Source organism: Phycodurus eques, chromosome 4 (genome assembly GCF_024500275.1).
Source record: "Phycodurus eques isolate BA_2022a chromosome 4, UOR_Pequ_1.1, whole genome shotgun sequence".
NCBI lineage: Eukaryota > Metazoa > Chordata > Actinopteri > Syngnathiformes > Syngnathidae > Phycodurus > Phycodurus eques.
In genome coordinates this window covers 24,822,950-24,842,145 of record NC_084528.1, presented here as the reverse complement: position 1 = coordinate 24,842,145, position 19,196 = coordinate 24,822,950, and the positions used below count along the sequence as shown (strand labels likewise).

Here is a 19,196-nt window from a genome sequence, read left to right as displayed (position 1 = left end):
GTCTTTGACAATTACAACTATTGTAACCCTGAAAACAATTCAGTCGACAATGAACGTAATGTGCGCTTCTTTTGAGAAACATGAAACATGAACAACACTGTGAACTGTGTACAGTGGATATAAAAAGTCTGCACACCCCTGTCCAAATGCCAGATTTTTAATATAATCCTTTAATGATCCCCAAAGGGGAACTTCAGGTGTTCCAGCAGCATACAGGACACACCAGTGTGATGTAAAAAATGAGACCAAGATAAATCATTTAAAACCTACCTAACATACCATTCAGAACTATGGACAAAAAGCCTACTCGAACATCTGAACTGTAGTTGAAGTTTATCAGAAACACATTAAATGGCATGTGTGTGCTGACTCCCCTTTATCTTGAGTTTGAATGTGATTGGTTAAAACACACAGCCACATCCCCAGTCAATTATAAGAGGGTGTGCACACTTGTGCAACCACTATCCCAGTTGTTTATTTATTGTTTTACTTCCCCTCTCAAAAAGCAAAAAAAATAATAATTTTCATTTGAGTTGTACAGGTTATAGTACAAATTAACAACAACAAAAATCAACCTGAACAGGGGCGTATAGGATTGTTACATACACTGTAGTTAGCCAATTATTAAAAAAAAAAATAAAAAAAATACATAGAGTATCTTACAAAAGAAATGGCACTTTGCTACAATTTAAAATAGTCAGCTTGTATAAGTGTAAATTGATTGTCCCCTCAAAATAACTCAACACATAGCTATTAACGTCTAAACTGCTGGTAACAAAAGTGAGTACACCCCGAATTGAAAATGTCCAAATTGGACAAGATTAGTCATTTTCATGTGACTCGGTAGTCACAAGGCCTCAGGTGTATTTCATTGTTATTCTGTACTCACATTTGCGAGAAACACTTTTTCGATGCCCAACCCCTTGCGTGCAATGTGCAAACACACCATTTTCTAAACAACTGAAGTAAATTATATCACATTTCCTATGGCAACCATCCATCAAACGGCTTCTTTTTCGCGCGCACTTAAAATTCATGTTTGTAAAACGTGGGAAAGCGCCATCTTGCTTTGCATGTTTCTCAGGTGAGGAGCTTTTTTGGTTTCGAAGCTGAGAGGAACCACATGTGAGCTTTAACGAGGAGATGACTCGCGCGTGGCAGCCAGATCCTCAGAAATCATCTCAAGAACATAAATCGTACGAAAATGCAACGCGTAAGCGCCACACGCGCACACATACTCGTCTCCCAAATCTGTAAGTTGGGATAGAAATTCATCACTTTGATTTTATGATTTTTTTTTTTCTTCCCGCCTCCAAAGGACATTTTCACCCAGCAAAGTTAACAACTGTGGAAGGCATCTTGCCTCCACTGGCCCGGCGTGGTGACAACTCTGACATTCTTTTGTCAAAGCTGCTTTTAATTACGACTTATGGCGTACGACTTTGTTATGAGTTATGCGCGGCAGACAACCCTTCACAACGAGGCGCTCTCGGAGGGTTAAACTTTTTTTTTTTTTTTTTTTTTAAAAGTCTGCCAAACACTGCTGTAATGTGTGGTTACTATGGTGACTATTTTATTGTACATTAAAGAGAATGATAACGTTTTCCTCCATTCAATAAGTTGTTTTTTTGTTGTTGAGTAAGCTTGACCAAATTCACATTATCCTGTCATTCAAGCTTTCAATCGCAGGACTGACACATCGTAAGTGAACCCCCGCTTATCGCGAGGGATATGTTACAGGCCCAGATAGAGAAGAATGTCTGCAACAGGGACCATATGAAATTTTTTTTAACATACATGGACCCTCCCAAACGCTTTAAATGCATTTAAACGTATTAAAACACAAGTAAACATAATAAAACACGCACCATATCATTTCATCTAATGAAAGTCCGCAAGCATAATGCTAACATATACAGTAATGATAAACCCATAGACGGGCTAACAGAAATGAGCAAAGATGTTATTTATGGTAATTATATAACCTTCAAATAACTGCTACTCTTGCACACATCTACCAAAAATACTAAAGGCATAAAGTATATTCTCTGTTCTTCTGCTTTGGTCTGAATGAGGCTCCTCAACTCAATTCAACATAGTTCATTGGCCCCAAGAGTTTTTTTTTTTTAATTAACTTTTAATTATCCAGGTAATGCAGTCGAACACATTCTCGTTAGCAATTAAAAAGCAAAATAAAAGCAAATACTAATCACTACTTCCTTGTAAATAAAAATCCTCATCCCACTTCAACATAGTTCTTTGGCAACCAAGATGGTGGCAAAACACTACATTTGTCAAAATGAAGCTCATCAACTCACTTCAGTGTCGTTTCTTGATACCAAGATGCCACAAAATGGCGGCAAAGCACCACTTTTGTCTAAATGAAGCCCCTCAACTCACTTTAACATACTTCCCTGGCACACAGATTCCATCAGATTGTGGGAAAGCACTACGTTTGTCTAAAGGAAGCTTCTCAGCTCACTTCAACATACAGTAGTTCCTTCGCCACGTGGTGGTGGCTAAACATCACTTTCGTCTCAATAAAGTTGCTCAATTCAGTTCAACATTTTTCCTTGGCACTAAGATGGCACCAAAACAATACTTTTATTGCGCGAGTATGCATTTACATTACAGAGTCTGCACAATTTTTTTTTTTACAATTACTTAAATGCATGAGTTGTGGCAGTACTTCTACTTTTAATAGTCTTTCTTTTACTCCCATCAATATCTGTCCGACTGAGCGCGAGTACTTTTGCCACATCTGTAGTGAGGTATCAGTCTGGAGTTTTGGCCCGTCACGTGGCTGCTGCTGCTGTTGTTGTTGTTGCTGCTGTTGAGGAGTGAAAAGAAGCAAAGAAAAGCAAAGAAAAAAAAGAGCAGTGAAGATTGGAATACGATGCCAGCTCACAATGGATGAAATCATAGAGGAGAGAACAGCTGCCGTGGAATTGAACCTTTTTTTCCCAAGTGGAATGGAAGAGAAATGTGAACACATACACACACACATGAAGTGTGTGTGTTGTGTGTCTCCGGAGGTCCGAAAATACGATCTGTCTCGCCATTTGTCTTAGAGAAACAATACGAAGTCCATTTCCCCCTGCAGAGTAATCAAGAGTGTGATTTATTGATTGTGCACGCTGGGAAATTGCTTTCTAGTGCCACATGCGCGCGCGCGTGCGCACACGTACGCACAGACACACACACAGAAGGGCACGCGGAGGCCGCCATCATATTGCGTTTGGGGCGGGGACTCACCCTCACTAAGTCAATGTTAGCGTTTGTGCTGAATGGCGGTGACAGTCGTGTTTATTCAAGTAACTTAGTGTGTCATAAATTCCGACGCTATAATCAGTCAGGATTTCGGGGGGCTGTTTTTGTGATGGTTGCTGCCCAAAATGCCTGAATTCACTGCAGCCTTTTACAAAATGTCTTATTCATTTTTTTCGTTTTTGATATCAGCCCAGGTACACTTTTTCCCTGTTTAAAAAACAAACTCTTTTTGGAGCTGTAGCAACCTTACAGTAACTCGAGAAACACCTATAATTTGAAAGTGTCCATCAAAAAGACAGCTCAGTCGTTAGTTCGCGCTTTCAAAAATATATTTCTTTAAAATTGTAAAATGTATTCTATGGTAATTATAACATTGTTTGTTTTAGTGCGAGGAGAAGAATGTAGACCTTGTTCCTTTCTCTCTGATACTGTATTTATCACTTTGCTGTGAGTCAAAGCAAGATGTCTGTGGTTGGGGGGGGGGGGGGGGGGGGGGCACCAGTTGCATGAGGCAGATGATAACTGCCTGTTCTTGCGTGTACATATGACCCCACCTAAGGCCTGGTACACAAATAAAGACAATTTGGCTGTTTTTGTTTCGATTTTGCCCCTTCCCGACCAATGACGTCAAACACCAGACAATTTTACGTCTGTTATTATTATCCTTAGGTGTGAGGTGTGTTTAAGAGCGGATTGGTCCCGATAATAGGATCAGAAACGGGTCGGGGCCGACAATCATAAATATCGAGCGCTTTCAATATTTACGACTAAAAATCTTTGTGTTTGCGGAGGTCATGACAGGGTGAATTGTGACATGAAACGGAACGTAGACAATCAAAGAAGCGAGACTACTGCCGAACAAGAAAGCGGTCATAAATAAAACCAAACAAGTCTGATCCAATTTTATTTTTTTTTTCAAAACGTGGGTTCCCCTGATGACGATAAGTTTTTTCCAAAGCAATTCTTCTTTAACCACGTCGCAATTTTACAATGGTCCCGGCTCCAGCAACTTTTGGAAACACTTGGGTACCAACAGCGCATACCCCGAAGTATTTATTCGTCTTTATTCATTTATTCAGCTCACATGTGATCACGCGACATTTTGAGATCGGCGGGGGAACAGAATTTTTTTGGGTGTGCGGTGTTCTGTGTTGAGATTATTGGAGCACGTCACACAAAATACAACCAAAACTGTTAAATGCCATCTTCACGTGTGAGGTCTGTAGACGTTTTAATATAAAAAAAAAAAAAAAATCTTTATTTGCGTACCAAGCATAAGGAGAATTAGATTGACACATTTTAGAGTAGCCATCAATTATATTTGAACTATCTCCTTGCATGCAAGATTTGATTCAATTGTTTTTAGTCTGCGGCACGGTGGCCGACTGGTTAGAGTGTCAGCCTCACAGTTCTGAGGACCGGGGTTCAATCCCCGGCCCCGCCTGTGTGGAGTTTGCATGTTCTCCCCGTACCTGCGTGGCTTTTCTCCGGGCACTCCGGTTTCCTCCCGCATCCCAAAAACATGCATGAATTGGTGACTCTAAATTGCCCGTAGGTGTGCATGTGAGTGCGGATAATTGTTTGTTTGTATGTGCCCCTGCGATTGGCTGGCAACCAGTTCTGCCCGATGATAGCTGGGATAGGCTCCAGCACAACCGCGACCCTAGCGAGGAGAAGCGGCTCAGAAAATGGATGGATGGATGGATGTTTTTAGACTTTCAAGTTATTGAGTTCTGAGCTTGGTCACAGAACAAATGAAACTCGCAAGTCGAGGTAGCGCTGTAGGTTTGTGTTTTTCCGTCTTCACCTGGTAATCCTCAAGACACAAGTGCACGTTGTGCTCATTTTGAGATCTTTACAAGACTCACATGTTTTCACTGAATCGTCACTGCCACATTCCTGCTTGATGCCCTAATCCTGACCAGGGCGTCCGCTGAACGACACCAGATCTCTGCTCAGAGCACCGCCCCAAAACAACAAAGCGGACCCTTTTTTTCCCCACCCCGACGCCGTAAACATTGGACTGCTGCAGTCTTGGAGGCTGAAGAGTTCACATGGCGACAGAAAGAAATGATCAAAGGTGGTGCGAGTGGGAATTCTGCACTGCCCATCTGTGATCGCACCTGTTACTACCTCCTGTTGCCACGTAGGTTCCAAACGTCAAGAGCTTCATCTTGATATGATGTACCTTCAACCCCCACTCGTAGCATCAGTGCTAATTTCTGTTAGCTCATCTATGGTGTCTTGCATTATATGTTAGCTTGAAGCTCGCAGACTTTGGTAAGACGAAATGATATGGTTTAGTTGAACATTTTGGCGTTTAAATATACAATATTTAAAATAGTTTTTTGTATTATGTGTCAGTTTTACAGTAAACTACAATAACGTTCATCAGTTTGAACTTTAAATATCCTGTCTTTGTAGTGTATTCAATTGAATATTGGTTGAAAAGGATTTGCAAATAATTGTATTCTTTTTTTATTTACATTTTACACAACATCCAACTTCATTGGAATTGGGGTTGGTAATAAACATTTTTTGGCAAGGAAAATAACCTGCGTCCATCGATAGACTTTAGGCGTAACCTGTTGCATGTTACAATGTCGCTGAAAACCCTCTCTGACGGGATACTTAGAGATAGTTGTATTTCGAGCCAATAATATTTAGCTGCTGGAAGTTTATTTCATGCTGCTCTAATGTTTGGCGAAATTCCCGACGCACACCACTCCGGAGTTAGTCGAGTGAATAGTGAAGAACTGTGACTTAACGGGAATAAACCCTAGAAAAGTGTGAAATATATTTGGATCACGCCTGAATCCGACTAAAGGGTTTTAGCTCCGTTATTGGCCCGATTTGCTATATCGGCCGATTTTTCAGATCGGAGAACGCCAAATGATGCCAAAATGAAAAGTCTAGCATGTTTGATTTTTGGGGGTGTCTTCTGTGTAGTGTAACATGTCAACATAGCGCCTTGATGTCGACCAGAAATTCATACGCCAGCATCGTGGCGAAGAGAAAGAGGGATGAGTGGAACATTGAATTTGAAGAAAACCTGGTGGACTTATGGCAGCAGCACCCCTGCACTTTTGATGTCAGGTGTAACGATGATCATGATCGCATGATGCTAAATTATTAGCTAGCTAGCTCGCGGCATAATGTTATGTTTACCCAGGGATGACACCCCGTGTTTGTTTTCCAACACAAAAAACATTGCCGCAATCAACAATCGTCCTCCATGATTGTTGTTGTTGCTGCTATGCTAACGGTTATATCCGGTAGCATTGACACGTTTTCCGACTATGATCGTAAAAGACGGGACGCGGTGATATCGTAATAAATGTCGTGTAGCGTTGTCAGTGTTCTTGACCGAGACACAGCAGACTTTTATGGCAGTAGTCTGACATTGTGCCATTGTGAGAGACCAAATTTGTATTGTACGCCGATCCAGGCACAAGCTATAATACATTCTTTGTACTTAATCACAACAGCTGCTAACACAATTGAAGTGGGTGAGTGTTGATGAATGTATAAACAGGCGCCATGTCTTTGACAATGATCAGCGCGATCGACTCCGTGATTGCCTTCCAGCTGGCTCCTTTCTTGTCATGCGTGAAACAAAGTGAAATAATTCTCATGAATTTTCTTTCTTAGCGGGAGTTTTCCCTTCAGTGCTACTTTGCTTTGGTTTCAACAGTCTGTTTTGTTGCTCATGTTTGGACGCTGCGAACCTGAACCAACTCCAAATGTCTTGACGAAATGGTGTCTCTTTCGTTTACTAGCTAGGTAGAAATGTTTTTTTTTTTATATGCGGTCTCTCTTTATGGTGGTCTTTCAGCTACCACGGATGGGTCTGGAACGTATCCCCTGCTATAAAAGGGGGTTCACTCTATGCTTTTCTTGATCTTTATCAACGTTCTACTTTGTCTTTGGTGTTTGTCATGTGGTTCATTTCTTTGACGAGATACCAAAACATGTATGAACCCTGTAGGAGTGACTAAGGTTAAAGTTTGTGTCCCCAAAAAAGAAATCACGCCATCATCGCCATAGACACCAGAAAACGGAGCACCGGCCCTGCGGCAAAATAAAAAGTGAAAATCATTTGAACTTTAGTGCTCTTAAAATTTACGAGCCGCGAGCTCTCCAGCCGTCAAGTTCAGGGATCGGTTGGCTCGGCGACGAGCAGATAAAGTCACGAGTTTGCAGATAACCTTAATGGCTTCAAGATGCCTGCTCCTCTTCTATCAGATTTTGGGAGGAACCCTCATTCCGAGTCCTGTAGTATGACGTTCACTTGGGCTAAACGCCGTCGTTTTGTCTCTCAAAGCTGTGTTTGGAATCATTTACTCATTCCCTACTCTCTATTTTTTTTAATATAATGGTCTATGTAGTTGCGTCTAGGGCTGAAACAATTAATCCAATACTCCCTCAGCACTATACAGGGATTTTTAGATAGTTGACTCATCAGTCAAATGAAAAATAGTTTTGGAACACTAATTGGGCGCCGTTAATTGCATCAGTGCTGTTACATAATGACAATGTACTGGATCAACGTCATCTGTAATAAATATGAAACAAAAAAGTCAATTATAATAACGTTGTTTCAAGATGAGTGTATTTGAAAAAATTAATGCAAACAAAGCCTCTTGTCTCTCCGGCTTGTAGATATTTTCGTGCCACAACTTGTGCGAACAGCAGAAACGGAAAGTTATTTTTCTGTACGGTTGCAATGCATCATGGGATATATTGCTTTTCTAGTGACCGTTGGTTGTTAACTACTTTTCAAGATGCATTGTGGGTAACATTTAGGGCACGACATAGGAGGCAAGGAGGGGTTCTCAGCACTGCATGTTTGTGAACGTTAAACTAGTGATTCGTTCTCAATCTGCGATGCTTGTTCAGGCACGCTGTTGTTGTAAATGTCCCGCTTGAGACCCTGAAGGTGACATTTACGATCGCCCAGGAACCCTAACCGCAAATATCCTCTCACCTCCAAACAACACTATTGATTAATGGCCTCCTCAAATGCAAACAGCGAGGCATGTCACAAAATAATTCACACGTTATACTTCTTTTTTGAAGGCATATCGTTTAAATGCGTCACATTTGCTAACTTGTCTGTCGCACTTTCAACTCTTTGCCGATGCCATTCAGCAAGCTGTTTGGCCAGACTGTAGATGACCGTATATTAGGCTTTGCGGACTTAGTAAACAGGGATGAGTAAAATGTAATTTTGCTCGCTCGCCTCAAACTTGTACACGCTCTCCAGTGGAGTTTGGAAGCTTTTGCGTGTGCAAGGTGTATTCACAATGCAACGTGGCGCAGGTCGTAAAAGCAGTCACACTCTGTACCGGTAAGCACCGTATCAGTACAAAGACTGGTGAAAGTAAAAATGCTGATTCAACTCCTTTACTTTTGGTAGAAGTATAAGAAGTAGTAAATATTCTTTTTTACCGTCAATTACAGCTCTGGAAAATATCAAGACCCCTACTGTCATTTGACCGATTGATTTTCTTTTCTTTTCTTTTCATTTTTTCAAAAGTAGTCGTCAGAATAATAAATATTCAAGCAAAGTACAGATACCTGAAAAATCTACTTAGCGGTAAGTACAATAACAAAGTATTTGTACCGCTGGCGTCAAAACAGTCCCGCAAGGGGGAATGAACCCGATGACTCCTGAGTGACTGACAGGCTGGAGGCGGGGCCTCCGGGGAGGGGGGGGTCGCTGGTACTGCGCTGGTTTACTCCCTGGTCGACCATAAATTATTTTCTAAGAGACAGCCCGTAGTTAAAAGAGACGCGGCCGGCGGTCGGACCGTGACGACATGCAGCGGCTCGCCTGGAAAAAATAGAGCTCGTTATATATCTGCAGGAGGCTAATGCGCAGGCACACGCTGGAGCAAACGGCGCGCATGTTCGCACATCAAACCGGGCTTTCAATAAAACGAAGTCACTATAAAGCAGTTCCGCAGGGGTACCTTGATTTACCAGTTGCTTGGTCCGTTTTGTATTTTTTTTTTCCTTTGCATTTTTTTAGTTACGAGCCAGCTTCAGATATGCTGTCGCACGAGTAAAGTGTTTGGGGGGTGAATGGCGTCGTAAAGTACTGTAATGGCCTCACATGTGGGTAAGGAAAGCCACAGTCGCTTTCAGCCATTTATTGAATCACTATAGACTGATTCTCACATTGTGGTACTCGTATTGCTAGGGGTACGTGGCCCCCCTCTAGTGGTACGCGAAACAATCATTGCCCAAGTACCGTTCAGTTGTATTTAACTTTTTCATTAAATAATTAACTCCCCCCCCCCCCCCTACTGTATGTTCCTATGAACATACACTATGAACAGTGTTAATGTATATACACATATATATATGTACATATATTTTTTTGGGAGTTGTATTTCTAAAGAACACTTAAGCCTGCTAAGCTGCTGTATTTTAATGTTGGTCATGATTTCCATTTTTGTTCTTTTTTTCATTTTTCTTTGAGTTTTTTCTTTTGTTTCTCCCTGCTTGTTCAAGAAAACAAAAATCTAATCTACTGTATTACCAAATAGCAGCGGTCCCCTGTACTCATTTTTCTTTAGGGCTGAACATTAAATTGTTTGAATTGACTTGAATCTGTGACTTAAAAAAAAAAAAAACGGAGTTATTGTTGATTGAGTGAAAAGGTACACAAGGGTTCAATTGAAAGTAGATTATCATCATTTATTTTGTGTACTTTTGGCATTGTTGCCTTTTTCAGATCAATAATGTATTAAAGTCCTGGCCAGTGAGGACAATGTGATCTACTCACAGAGATTAAATCTATATTATTTATCAATTTCTTTCCCTTTCATCAAGGTAGTAGCGAGTATAATAGAAAATGGCGTTACACAAATGCATCATAATTTGGAATCCACACTTTTCATGATTACGTCGTTACTACTTTACAAATATAAGAACATTCAAAATGGATGCCACCATTCCAGGTTTCTTTTCTTAACATTCACCCTTTGGGTGTTCAAGGACGGGAATCAACCCTCCCCCTTTCATTACTGTGTTTGATATTCACGATGGAATATTACAGCAAGATAAATGGTTTAATCTGTCTTTTTATTGAACGCTGTCACTGGCAAGACGCCCCCGCCCTTCGTCCTCCTTTCGTGTCGGTAGCCGCTCCGGCCAGCCTCTTGATTGTATGATAGAGTAGAAATTACCTTTAAAGGGAATTTTGCAAAAAAAAAAAAAAAAAAACGATCGAAGTTGATCCAATGGGCCAACAGATGAGGATTTATAAGCCTCGCCTGACGTTGCACTTTAGCGGCAAACGCGCCGCTAAACTCCAAGTTGTGGTTTTAAAAGCTGCTCTTGCACTTTTATTTTTTTGGGCTGCGCAATAGACGACAGGACAGGAGTAGGTGTAATGTCCCGTTCGTCAATCATAACGACACGAATGGACGACCAAGGTTCTTGCTTTGTTCAGCACACTGTTGAAATGTTCTCTCTTGCGGGTTTGGCAGGTAAGCGTTTCGGTTGTCAGGAAGCAAAAGGGAACAAACGTGTGGTAGATTAGAGGAGACGAGGCAAATAGATGACTGAAATTCGACTTTTAAGCAAGAACGACTGTTGGAAATTAGGGCTTCAAGCCTTGGTGAGGGTTCCAAATTAAGGTAAAGACAGGGTAAGGGTTTCAAACTAGGGTTAGGGTTTCAAATAAAGGTGAATGTTTCAAATAAGGGTTTCCGAGTAAGGTTTAAAAATGAGGGTTTCAAAGTTTCAGCGTTAGGATTCCAATTAGGATTACAAACCATAGTTACGAATTCAGAGTAGGAATTACAACCCAGTGTTAGGGTTTCAAATTCGGATTTTTGAGCTTGGGTTGAGCAAGGGTGAGTAAGGGTGAGTGTTTCAATTTCGGGTTTGAAACCAGAACAAAGGTTTCAAGCAAAGGTTTGGGCTTTAAATTGAGGTTATAATACTATAAGAAGAATCATCAGTGTGATCAGGTCACATAGCCGGCGGTGATTTGCAGTCTGACGAAGACGCCAAAGTTGTGTCGGCTTGAGGCCAACAATAGCCGAGAAAAGTCGGGGTTCATCTGAGGGAGGACCGGGTGCGCACGGAGCTCAGCCAGGTTTCAGGCCGGGGTTAGGGTTTGAAATTTGCATTTCAAAACAGGGTTAGGGCTTCAAATCCGGGTTTCAAGCCTTTGTTAGGGTGTCAAAATCGGGTTTCATTCTAAAACCTTGTGTTTAGTTTCAAGCAAAGGGTAAGGTTTAAAGCCCAAGTTAAGGTTTGACGTTTTTGTTTGAAATCAGGGTTAGTTTTTTAAAAGAGGTGAACAGGCTTAGTTTAGGATTTTAATGAAGAGTTAGTGTTTTAAATTAGGGTTTCAAGCCTTGGTTAGAGTTTCAGACCAGGATTAGGGTTTCAAATTAGTGTTTCAAGCCTGGGTTGGAATGTAAAAATGGGGTTTAAAGCCCGGGTTAGGTTTTCAAATTAAGGTTAAATGCCACTTTTAAGGTTTTAAATTAGGGTCTCAAACCAAAATAAAGGTTTCACATTACGGTTGAAATTAGAGTCCTAAGCAAGGGTTAGGGTTTCAAGAGGTGAAATATCAATGCAGCATTGTTCCATTTTTGTGGCTGAGAGTCAATTCTCCATCTTATCGTCCCGATGTTTTCTTTCACTTTAGTTGAGCGCCTGAAGCCTTTTAATAGCTCGTTTGATTTTACTTTTTTTTTTTTTTTTAAATCCACTGACGTTGTTCCCACGAGACAGACTCGCAGGCTCAACCCGGACCACCCCAGGCACGCACCTCCATTCTTTCTACATTTATCGATGTATTTATTCTTGATGTAATATTTTCTGTTGAACGATCCCCAGTACGTCAGGAGCCAGTCCAAGGAAACGTTTATACAGCGCATTACTCTCAATCGTGTACATCTGTACACGCCACTTCATAACACGTGGCTTTATTGCACACGCACACGCACAGTTATTCACAGACAAAAAACTTCTAACAGACAAAAAACAGTAAATCAGTCAAAGTCCATAAGGATTTTGGGCTTTATCATCAACACTAACTTACTCCAGATAGGTGTTCAAGACAGGGTTAGGGTTCCACGCCAGGGTTAAGGTTTCAAATTAGGGTTCCAAACAAGGAATAGTGTTGTTGGTAAGGGTTTCAAGCCTAGGTGGGGTTTCAAGCAAAGGTTTTAAGACAGGTTAAGGGTTTCCAATGGGGGTTTCAAGATAATGTTAAGAGCTCAAATTAAGATTTCAAGCCTAAATTAGGGTTTCAAGTCAGAGTTAGGGTGTGAAACCATGGTTAGTGTTTTAAAATTAGGTTTCAAGCCAGGGTTAAGGTTTCAAGCCTGGGGTTATAGTTGAAAGCCAGAGTTTCAAGACAGGCTCAGGGTTTTAAATTAGAGTTAGGGCAGAGGTGTCAAACTCAATCCCCGATCCAGTCCGCCACATATTTTATGTGGCCCGCAAAAACATCATCACGCGTCACGCGTCAACTTCCATAGTTATTGCTAAAATCTGTACCAAAATTTCAAATTGTCATTTTTAAATGGACAAAATGTAGTTTTCAAACTCGCAATATTTGAACGTAGCCTCATTTCAGTCTTTGCCTCCTCGCGTCTTTCCCGGAAGAGACTGCTTCGCCCCGCTCGCCCGGCCGCCTCATAGTGCATTTTTGTTGGCCGTGAGCGCGTCAATGGCACGCTGGAATTGGCCTGGAGGAAGGGACCACTGCGTCGTGCACGACTGGCCTAAGGATGCATAGCGGGCAGGAGGCGGGGTACACCCTGAACTGGTTGCCAGCCAATCGCAGGCCACATAGAAACTAACAACCATTCGCACTCACATTCACACCTATGGGCAATTTAGAGTCTCCAATTCATGCATGATTTTGGGATGTGGGAGGAAAACGGAGTGCCCGGAGAAAACCCACGCAGGCACGGGGAGAACATGCAAACTCCACACAGGCGGGGCCGGCGATCGAACCCCGGTCCTCAGAACTGTGAGGCTGACGCTCTAACCAGTCGTCCACCGTGCCGCCACGGGGAATATACAATTTATTAAAAATATAAGAAGGGTGAATAACTTACCTGACGACTCGGTGAGAACGGGGATTTGACGTAGACGGTGGTTTTCCAAGCTCAGCCATACAGCCGTCCACGTATAGGAGCCCCTAATCCATTTTTTGTTACCAAACATGTTTTTTTTACAGCAACTTGAACAACAATTGAACAAACTACGTATTATTCTTACTTCTGATTTCCAAACCAGTTATCCATCAATTTGTTGTGTATATCTTATAATATGATGACACGATGACAAATTTACAGTATATGCTTTTACAGTTATAACGGCCCTCTGAGGGAAAACTACAATGTGACCCGCGACAAAGCAGTTACAGTTCCAAAACAATGTTGGTGTTTGAAGTTAGTGTTTCAGGTCAGGGTTAGGGTGTCAAACTACAGTTTCGAGCCAGGGTTATGGTTAGATAGTAGGGTTTTGAGCCAGGGTTTAATAATTCAAACAAGGTTTGGTGTTTCAAAAAAGAGCAAGGATATTAAATTATGGTTTCTATGTAGGATTTCAAGCCATGGAAAGGGTTTCAAAGTAGAGTTTCAAGCCAAGGTTAGATGGAGATTGGTAGACAACCGATTTCATATTCATACCTGTGCTACCTCAAATCAGCTATAACCATAAAATCAAGTGATGTAATCATTTTTACCTATAATTAATTCAAATCAATCCTGTTTGACGTGGAACAATACAACTATAATCTCCGATTGTTGAAAAAGTGGTTTTATTCCGTAAAGATTTTTCGTCAATGAAAAAGAAGTGTGATCAATGTGAGATAAGTGGTGGAGGGCTTTGTTAAACACACAAACTGTCAAAGTCAATATTGATTTAAAAAAAAGGGAGCAGAAATAAAATAGTCGTCATTTCTTTCATGTGCTTTGAGACTTTATTGATCGCTTGCATTTCAGCAGTAAATGTCACACCATTGATTTGAAAAGATCACCGAATAGTTTTTGTCCTTTCCGGCAGTCCTGCCATGTAAAAGTCAGACGTTGCCGTCACTGTCGTCTTACCCCGTCACCATTTCCACGTAATGTTATCCCGCCATAGCGGACAGGTTGTCATATGACATGCGCCAAATGAGCTCGCTGTCCAGATCCCGCCATCTTCCCTCCCTTGACGAGACGAGTCCAGAGAAACAGATTTCTTGAACGTCGCATTTGTTTGATAATATGTGAACCCATGTTAACTTAAACTAAAATAAACACCCGCTGCTGCTCAGTGTGTGTATGCTCATTTCCGTTAGCCCGTCTATGGCATTTAGGATTATATGATAGCATTAAGATAGTTAACCTAGGGGTGTTATATGTTTTGGTTGAACATTTTAGTGGTCAAAGCCTCGTATCTCCTGCATCGTACCTGGAGTGAATCATATGCACTGCGTCGTAAATTGAATGAATCATAGCTCATCACAACTGGAAAGAAATGTATCGTATCACGTCGTAATTGCAGTGTAGTGCATCGTAATTAGAGTGAATCGTATCTACCTCGTTGTAATTGGAGTGAATCGTGTACTGCATCGTAATTGGAGCGCATCATATCTACTGCATCGTGATTAGAGTGAATCGTGTCTCATGGCGACGAGAGTGAATTGTATCGTTTCGCGTCGTAATCGCAGTGTGTTGCATCTTAATTGGACCGTATCGTTTCTACTGATAATATTTGGAGCGCATTATATCTACTTTATCATCATCGGAGCCAATCGTATCGACTAAATTGTAATTGGAGTGAATGTATGTGTGAGAAAAATCTATCCTACTGTGTCGTAATTTCAGTGTCGCGCATCGTAATTAGAGCAAATCGTATCTACTGCATCGTAATTGGAGTGAATTGTCTCTTCCGCCTAATCATTGGAGTGAATCACATGGATTCATAATTGGAACTGGGGTGCACTATATCATATCACATTGTAATTGGTAGTGTATCATATTGTATTTGGAGTCAATGTGATCATATTATCACTGTCGTGTATTGTACCGTTCCGTGACTGGAGTGAATGACATCGCATCTCGATTGTATGGTATCCGGCATTAGTTGCGTCATTCTCTCATTCTTTGCATTCTTCGTGCCTGAGGCAACGTGGACATACAGTATATAGCTCATCGGGATGATCGACAGGTCTGAGTGGGACGCGACGGTAGCCCCGTGATGAACGCTGTGTCCTATGACGCGCCAAGGGATTGTGCAGACACTGCAGAGAAGGGAGCATTATGGGATGTTGTCGGAAGCGTGTGGGCGTTCACATTATACGAGCGCGCCGCTTCATTTGGTCCCAGTGACGGCTTTTGCCAACCCTCTGGCGAGCTCTTTGAGCTGCTCGGCGGGTGGCTGATGCCAAGCCGAAACGCAGAAGATTCCTCGATTCACACAGGGTTGGGTTTTCAAATTAGGGTTTCTACCTAGGGGTAGGGTTTCAAGCCAGGATTAAGGAGGGTTTCAAAGTCGGGTTTCAAGATATTGGTAGAGTTTCATTCGGGTTTTAAGTCTGAGTTAGGGTTTCAAGTTAGGATTTCAAATTTGGATTTCAAGGTTTCAAACCAGGATTAGGGTTTCAAATTATGGTTGGAAGGCAAGATTAGGGTTTCAAACAATGGTCAGTATTTCTAAGTAGGGTTTTTAGCTAGGGTTAGGGTTTCAAAACAGAATTAAGGTTTCCAATTAGGGTTTCAAACCATGATTAGGGTTTCAAATTAAGGGTGTTTCGAGAGTTTCAAGTTAGGGGTTCAAATCAAAGTTTTAAGACTTGGTTTGAATTTCAAGCACAGGTTTCAAATTAGGGTTTCAAGCCTAGTTAAGGTTTCAATTTAGGCTTTTGCTTTGAAGCTAGCCTGTGTTAAGGTTTAAACATAAAAATGAAAAAAAAAAAGTTGCAATACATAAATTGTCATAAAAAAATATCAATCAATCACCACTAGGCAATGAAGCAACATTGAGGAAGATTGACAGCTTGCTGTCAATTGAAGGATGAAGGATGGTTCCCACAGTTGGTCCTGATGCTGCACTTTCAAAGTGTGAAAAAAATAAAAATACAAAATCCAACATGTTCGCAGGCCAGCGCGTGCTTCTAACAGCAGGTCATCCTGCGCTGTCACAGCCCAGATGTTTTTCACTGGCGCTGCCTTTCCGCAGCTCCGCTTTCCCAGCATGCCGAGCTGCCAGCGCACGCCGCCAACTCCGTGTGTCGTCGCCCTCACACACACATGCGCACGCACACACACACACACACACACACAGACACACAGAAGTCCTCCCCTTCTTCTACTCGCAGTTTTTGGGCGAGAGTTGCAAGTCTGAGGCCGGTTGTGTAATGTTGATGCTAACACAAGCTGGTCTCAAGTGGTGAATTATGCTGCCGGTGCAGCGGTACCTTGACTTAGAATTAGTCGATTCTTTTGCTTTGTTTGTGAGCCAAAATTTGAGGTAAAAGCAAACTAACGGTATGCTGCTGAAGTGAAAAAAAAATGAAAGGTTCAACAATGAATCGATTAATCAACAGCTAATCCATCATCCAATTAAACTATTTTAATAATCGATTAATCGTTTAGAGACCTCGCTTAATGTAAAATGTTCCAAATCCTCGGAATTTCAGCCTCTCAACAGTAAATATTCTCTTATTTCTGTCGTCTTCCATGAAAGCAGACTGATGAGCTTTGTCCTTAATCAAAATAAGACATTTGAAAACATCTTCTTTTACTCTGTAAATCGATGATCAACTTTTTTGCCGATTTTCTGACGTGTTGCAGACCAAATAGTCACTGAATCATAATCAATTTAAGGCTATGCATTTTCTGCACCGTCAGTTTGAAATACTGCACTCTGTTTTAATAGACATGGAAATGAAAAAATGTGTTTTATCCGATTCATCGATGAATCAAAAAAATAATCAACAGATTAATCGATTAATAAAATCATTGTTACTTTGTTAAAAAAATAATAAAATCTATTTATTTGTATTTCAAATACATTTTCCCCATAGAAATGAAGTGAAATGCCATTAATCAGTTCGAGTCCCCACTAAAACATTTTTTTAAATGTTTGTATATTAGCTATTTTATGACATCACAATCTATGTGCCCTGCGATTGGCTGGGGACCGGTTCAGGGTCTACCCCGCCTCCTGCCCGAAGATAGCTGGGATAGGCTCCAGCAGCCTGCGACCCTAGTGAGGAGAAGCGGTAAAGAAAATGGATGGATGGATGACATCACAATTCACTGTTACTCACTTGGTTCACGGTTTTTCCTGGTTCAAATTGAGGCGGAGGCGGGGCGATTATCCTCATTCTCACGGGTAAAATGTAAACTGTAACTTTAAGCTATTCTAAATTTTCAAAAGTGATTTTTTTTTCACCCCCATAATATTTCCTTTTCTTTTTAATCCGTCCCTCCCAATTGTGCTTCCTCCACAGATGGACCTGGTGCAGAAGGCCGTCCTCCATCACACGCTGGGCCTCCCACCTGCCGCCGCCGCCGCCGCCGTCAAGAGGAAGCACGTCTCCTGCGGCGTCTGCCGGCTGAGGTTCAACTCGCAGGTACAACTGGTAGGGGGGGACTTGGTCTCAGTAGCGCCCCCTGGAATAATAATTTTAAAAAATCTCCCCCTGAAGCCAGTTTGAAATTGCAATTTGGTAGGCCCATCTGTCATAAGCAGACTCACACAAAAAGTCTCAAGAACTCATGCCAGAAAAGAAAACACATTGGAAGTCAACCATTTTGGTTTGAAGCAGCCGTTTTAGGGTCATTTTGACCTTTTCCAGGCTTGTTCATGCTAAAGAAAATTTCTGTTTTTGTAGTTTCAACTAACACAAAAGTGTGGAACACGATACAAACTATTTCATGTGAAGCGTTTTCACACACTTTCACCTGCGCAATTTATACAGCCTGATTTAAAATGTATAGGATCAAGTAGCACTTATGCGCTTTAAATGTTTTCTTGATCAGCAAACACAAACACACAGTCACACACACCAAATGTGTAAAAAAAAACTTCTCTTTGTTCTTTTTTTCTTTCTTGTTGAATGTTTGTAAATGAGGGCTTATTGTTGCCATGGGAACAGGGGGTCTAAGGCCACAATTGTCACAGCAGGGGTTTTCTGGCTCAACTTTTCAAGCATAAATTAGCTGTTGTATGACTACAGACGGGTTTGTTTCCATAGTGCCTCACAGGGACCTTGCGTGTTGTTTGAGGTAAACATGCTCCCTGTGTGTTGTCGACGCCGTTCGTCCGCATTATCTGGTGACCTCCAACGGGCCTCACGACCTTGATAATTCAGGCAAGATTTGAGGATGTCCATCCAGGCTGCGCCGCAACTTTAATCATTCATAAGAATGAGCAACATTGTATTTTAGGTCATAATGTTTGTTAAATTAACAAGGAACATTTTATTTTTATATCCTGTAGATGTTTTAAATATGTACTTTTCAAATATATTTTTATACTGATAAATTACAGATGATTTATGAATGATGACGTTTGAGTTATATGTGTATTCGTATTTGTTAATTGATTTTTATTTTCCATAATTTACATTTATCAATATAACATTATAATAACAATGTACAATGGGAGAAGTCCTGTGTGTTGCTTTTTTTAAGTAGGTAAGGTTCTATATAAATAAAGGTTTGATTGATTGGTAACGATTTAATGGTGGGCAAATCCTTCAATATTTAGCCTTGAAATAAATTGCCTTTTTGGGGTTATTATTTTAAACACATGAGTCGTGACATGATTCATTCTTTACAGTGTTTTATAACAGGGCTAAAAAAAAAAATACATTTTTTTTTTTTTTAAAGAACACCACCCTAATAGATCTCACAGTTATTGTTGCATTTGCTTGGATCCACAGAGAA

The 19,196-nt window shown here is 41.1% G+C and overlaps 1 protein-coding gene across 2 annotated transcripts in view; it reads left to right on the top strand.

The window, feature by feature from the left end:
* znf385d (zinc finger protein 385D) overlaps positions 1-19,196 on the top strand; it is a 58,061-nt gene that overhangs the window by 20,760 nt on the left and 18,105 nt on the right. For both annotated transcript variants that reach the window (XM_061674769.1, XM_061674768.1), the window contains exon 3: positions 17,756-17,878. In XM_061674769.1, coding sequence (XP_061530753.1) covers positions 17,756-17,878 — 123 coding nt within the window. The remainder of the gene's footprint in view (positions 1-17,755; positions 17,879-19,196) is intronic.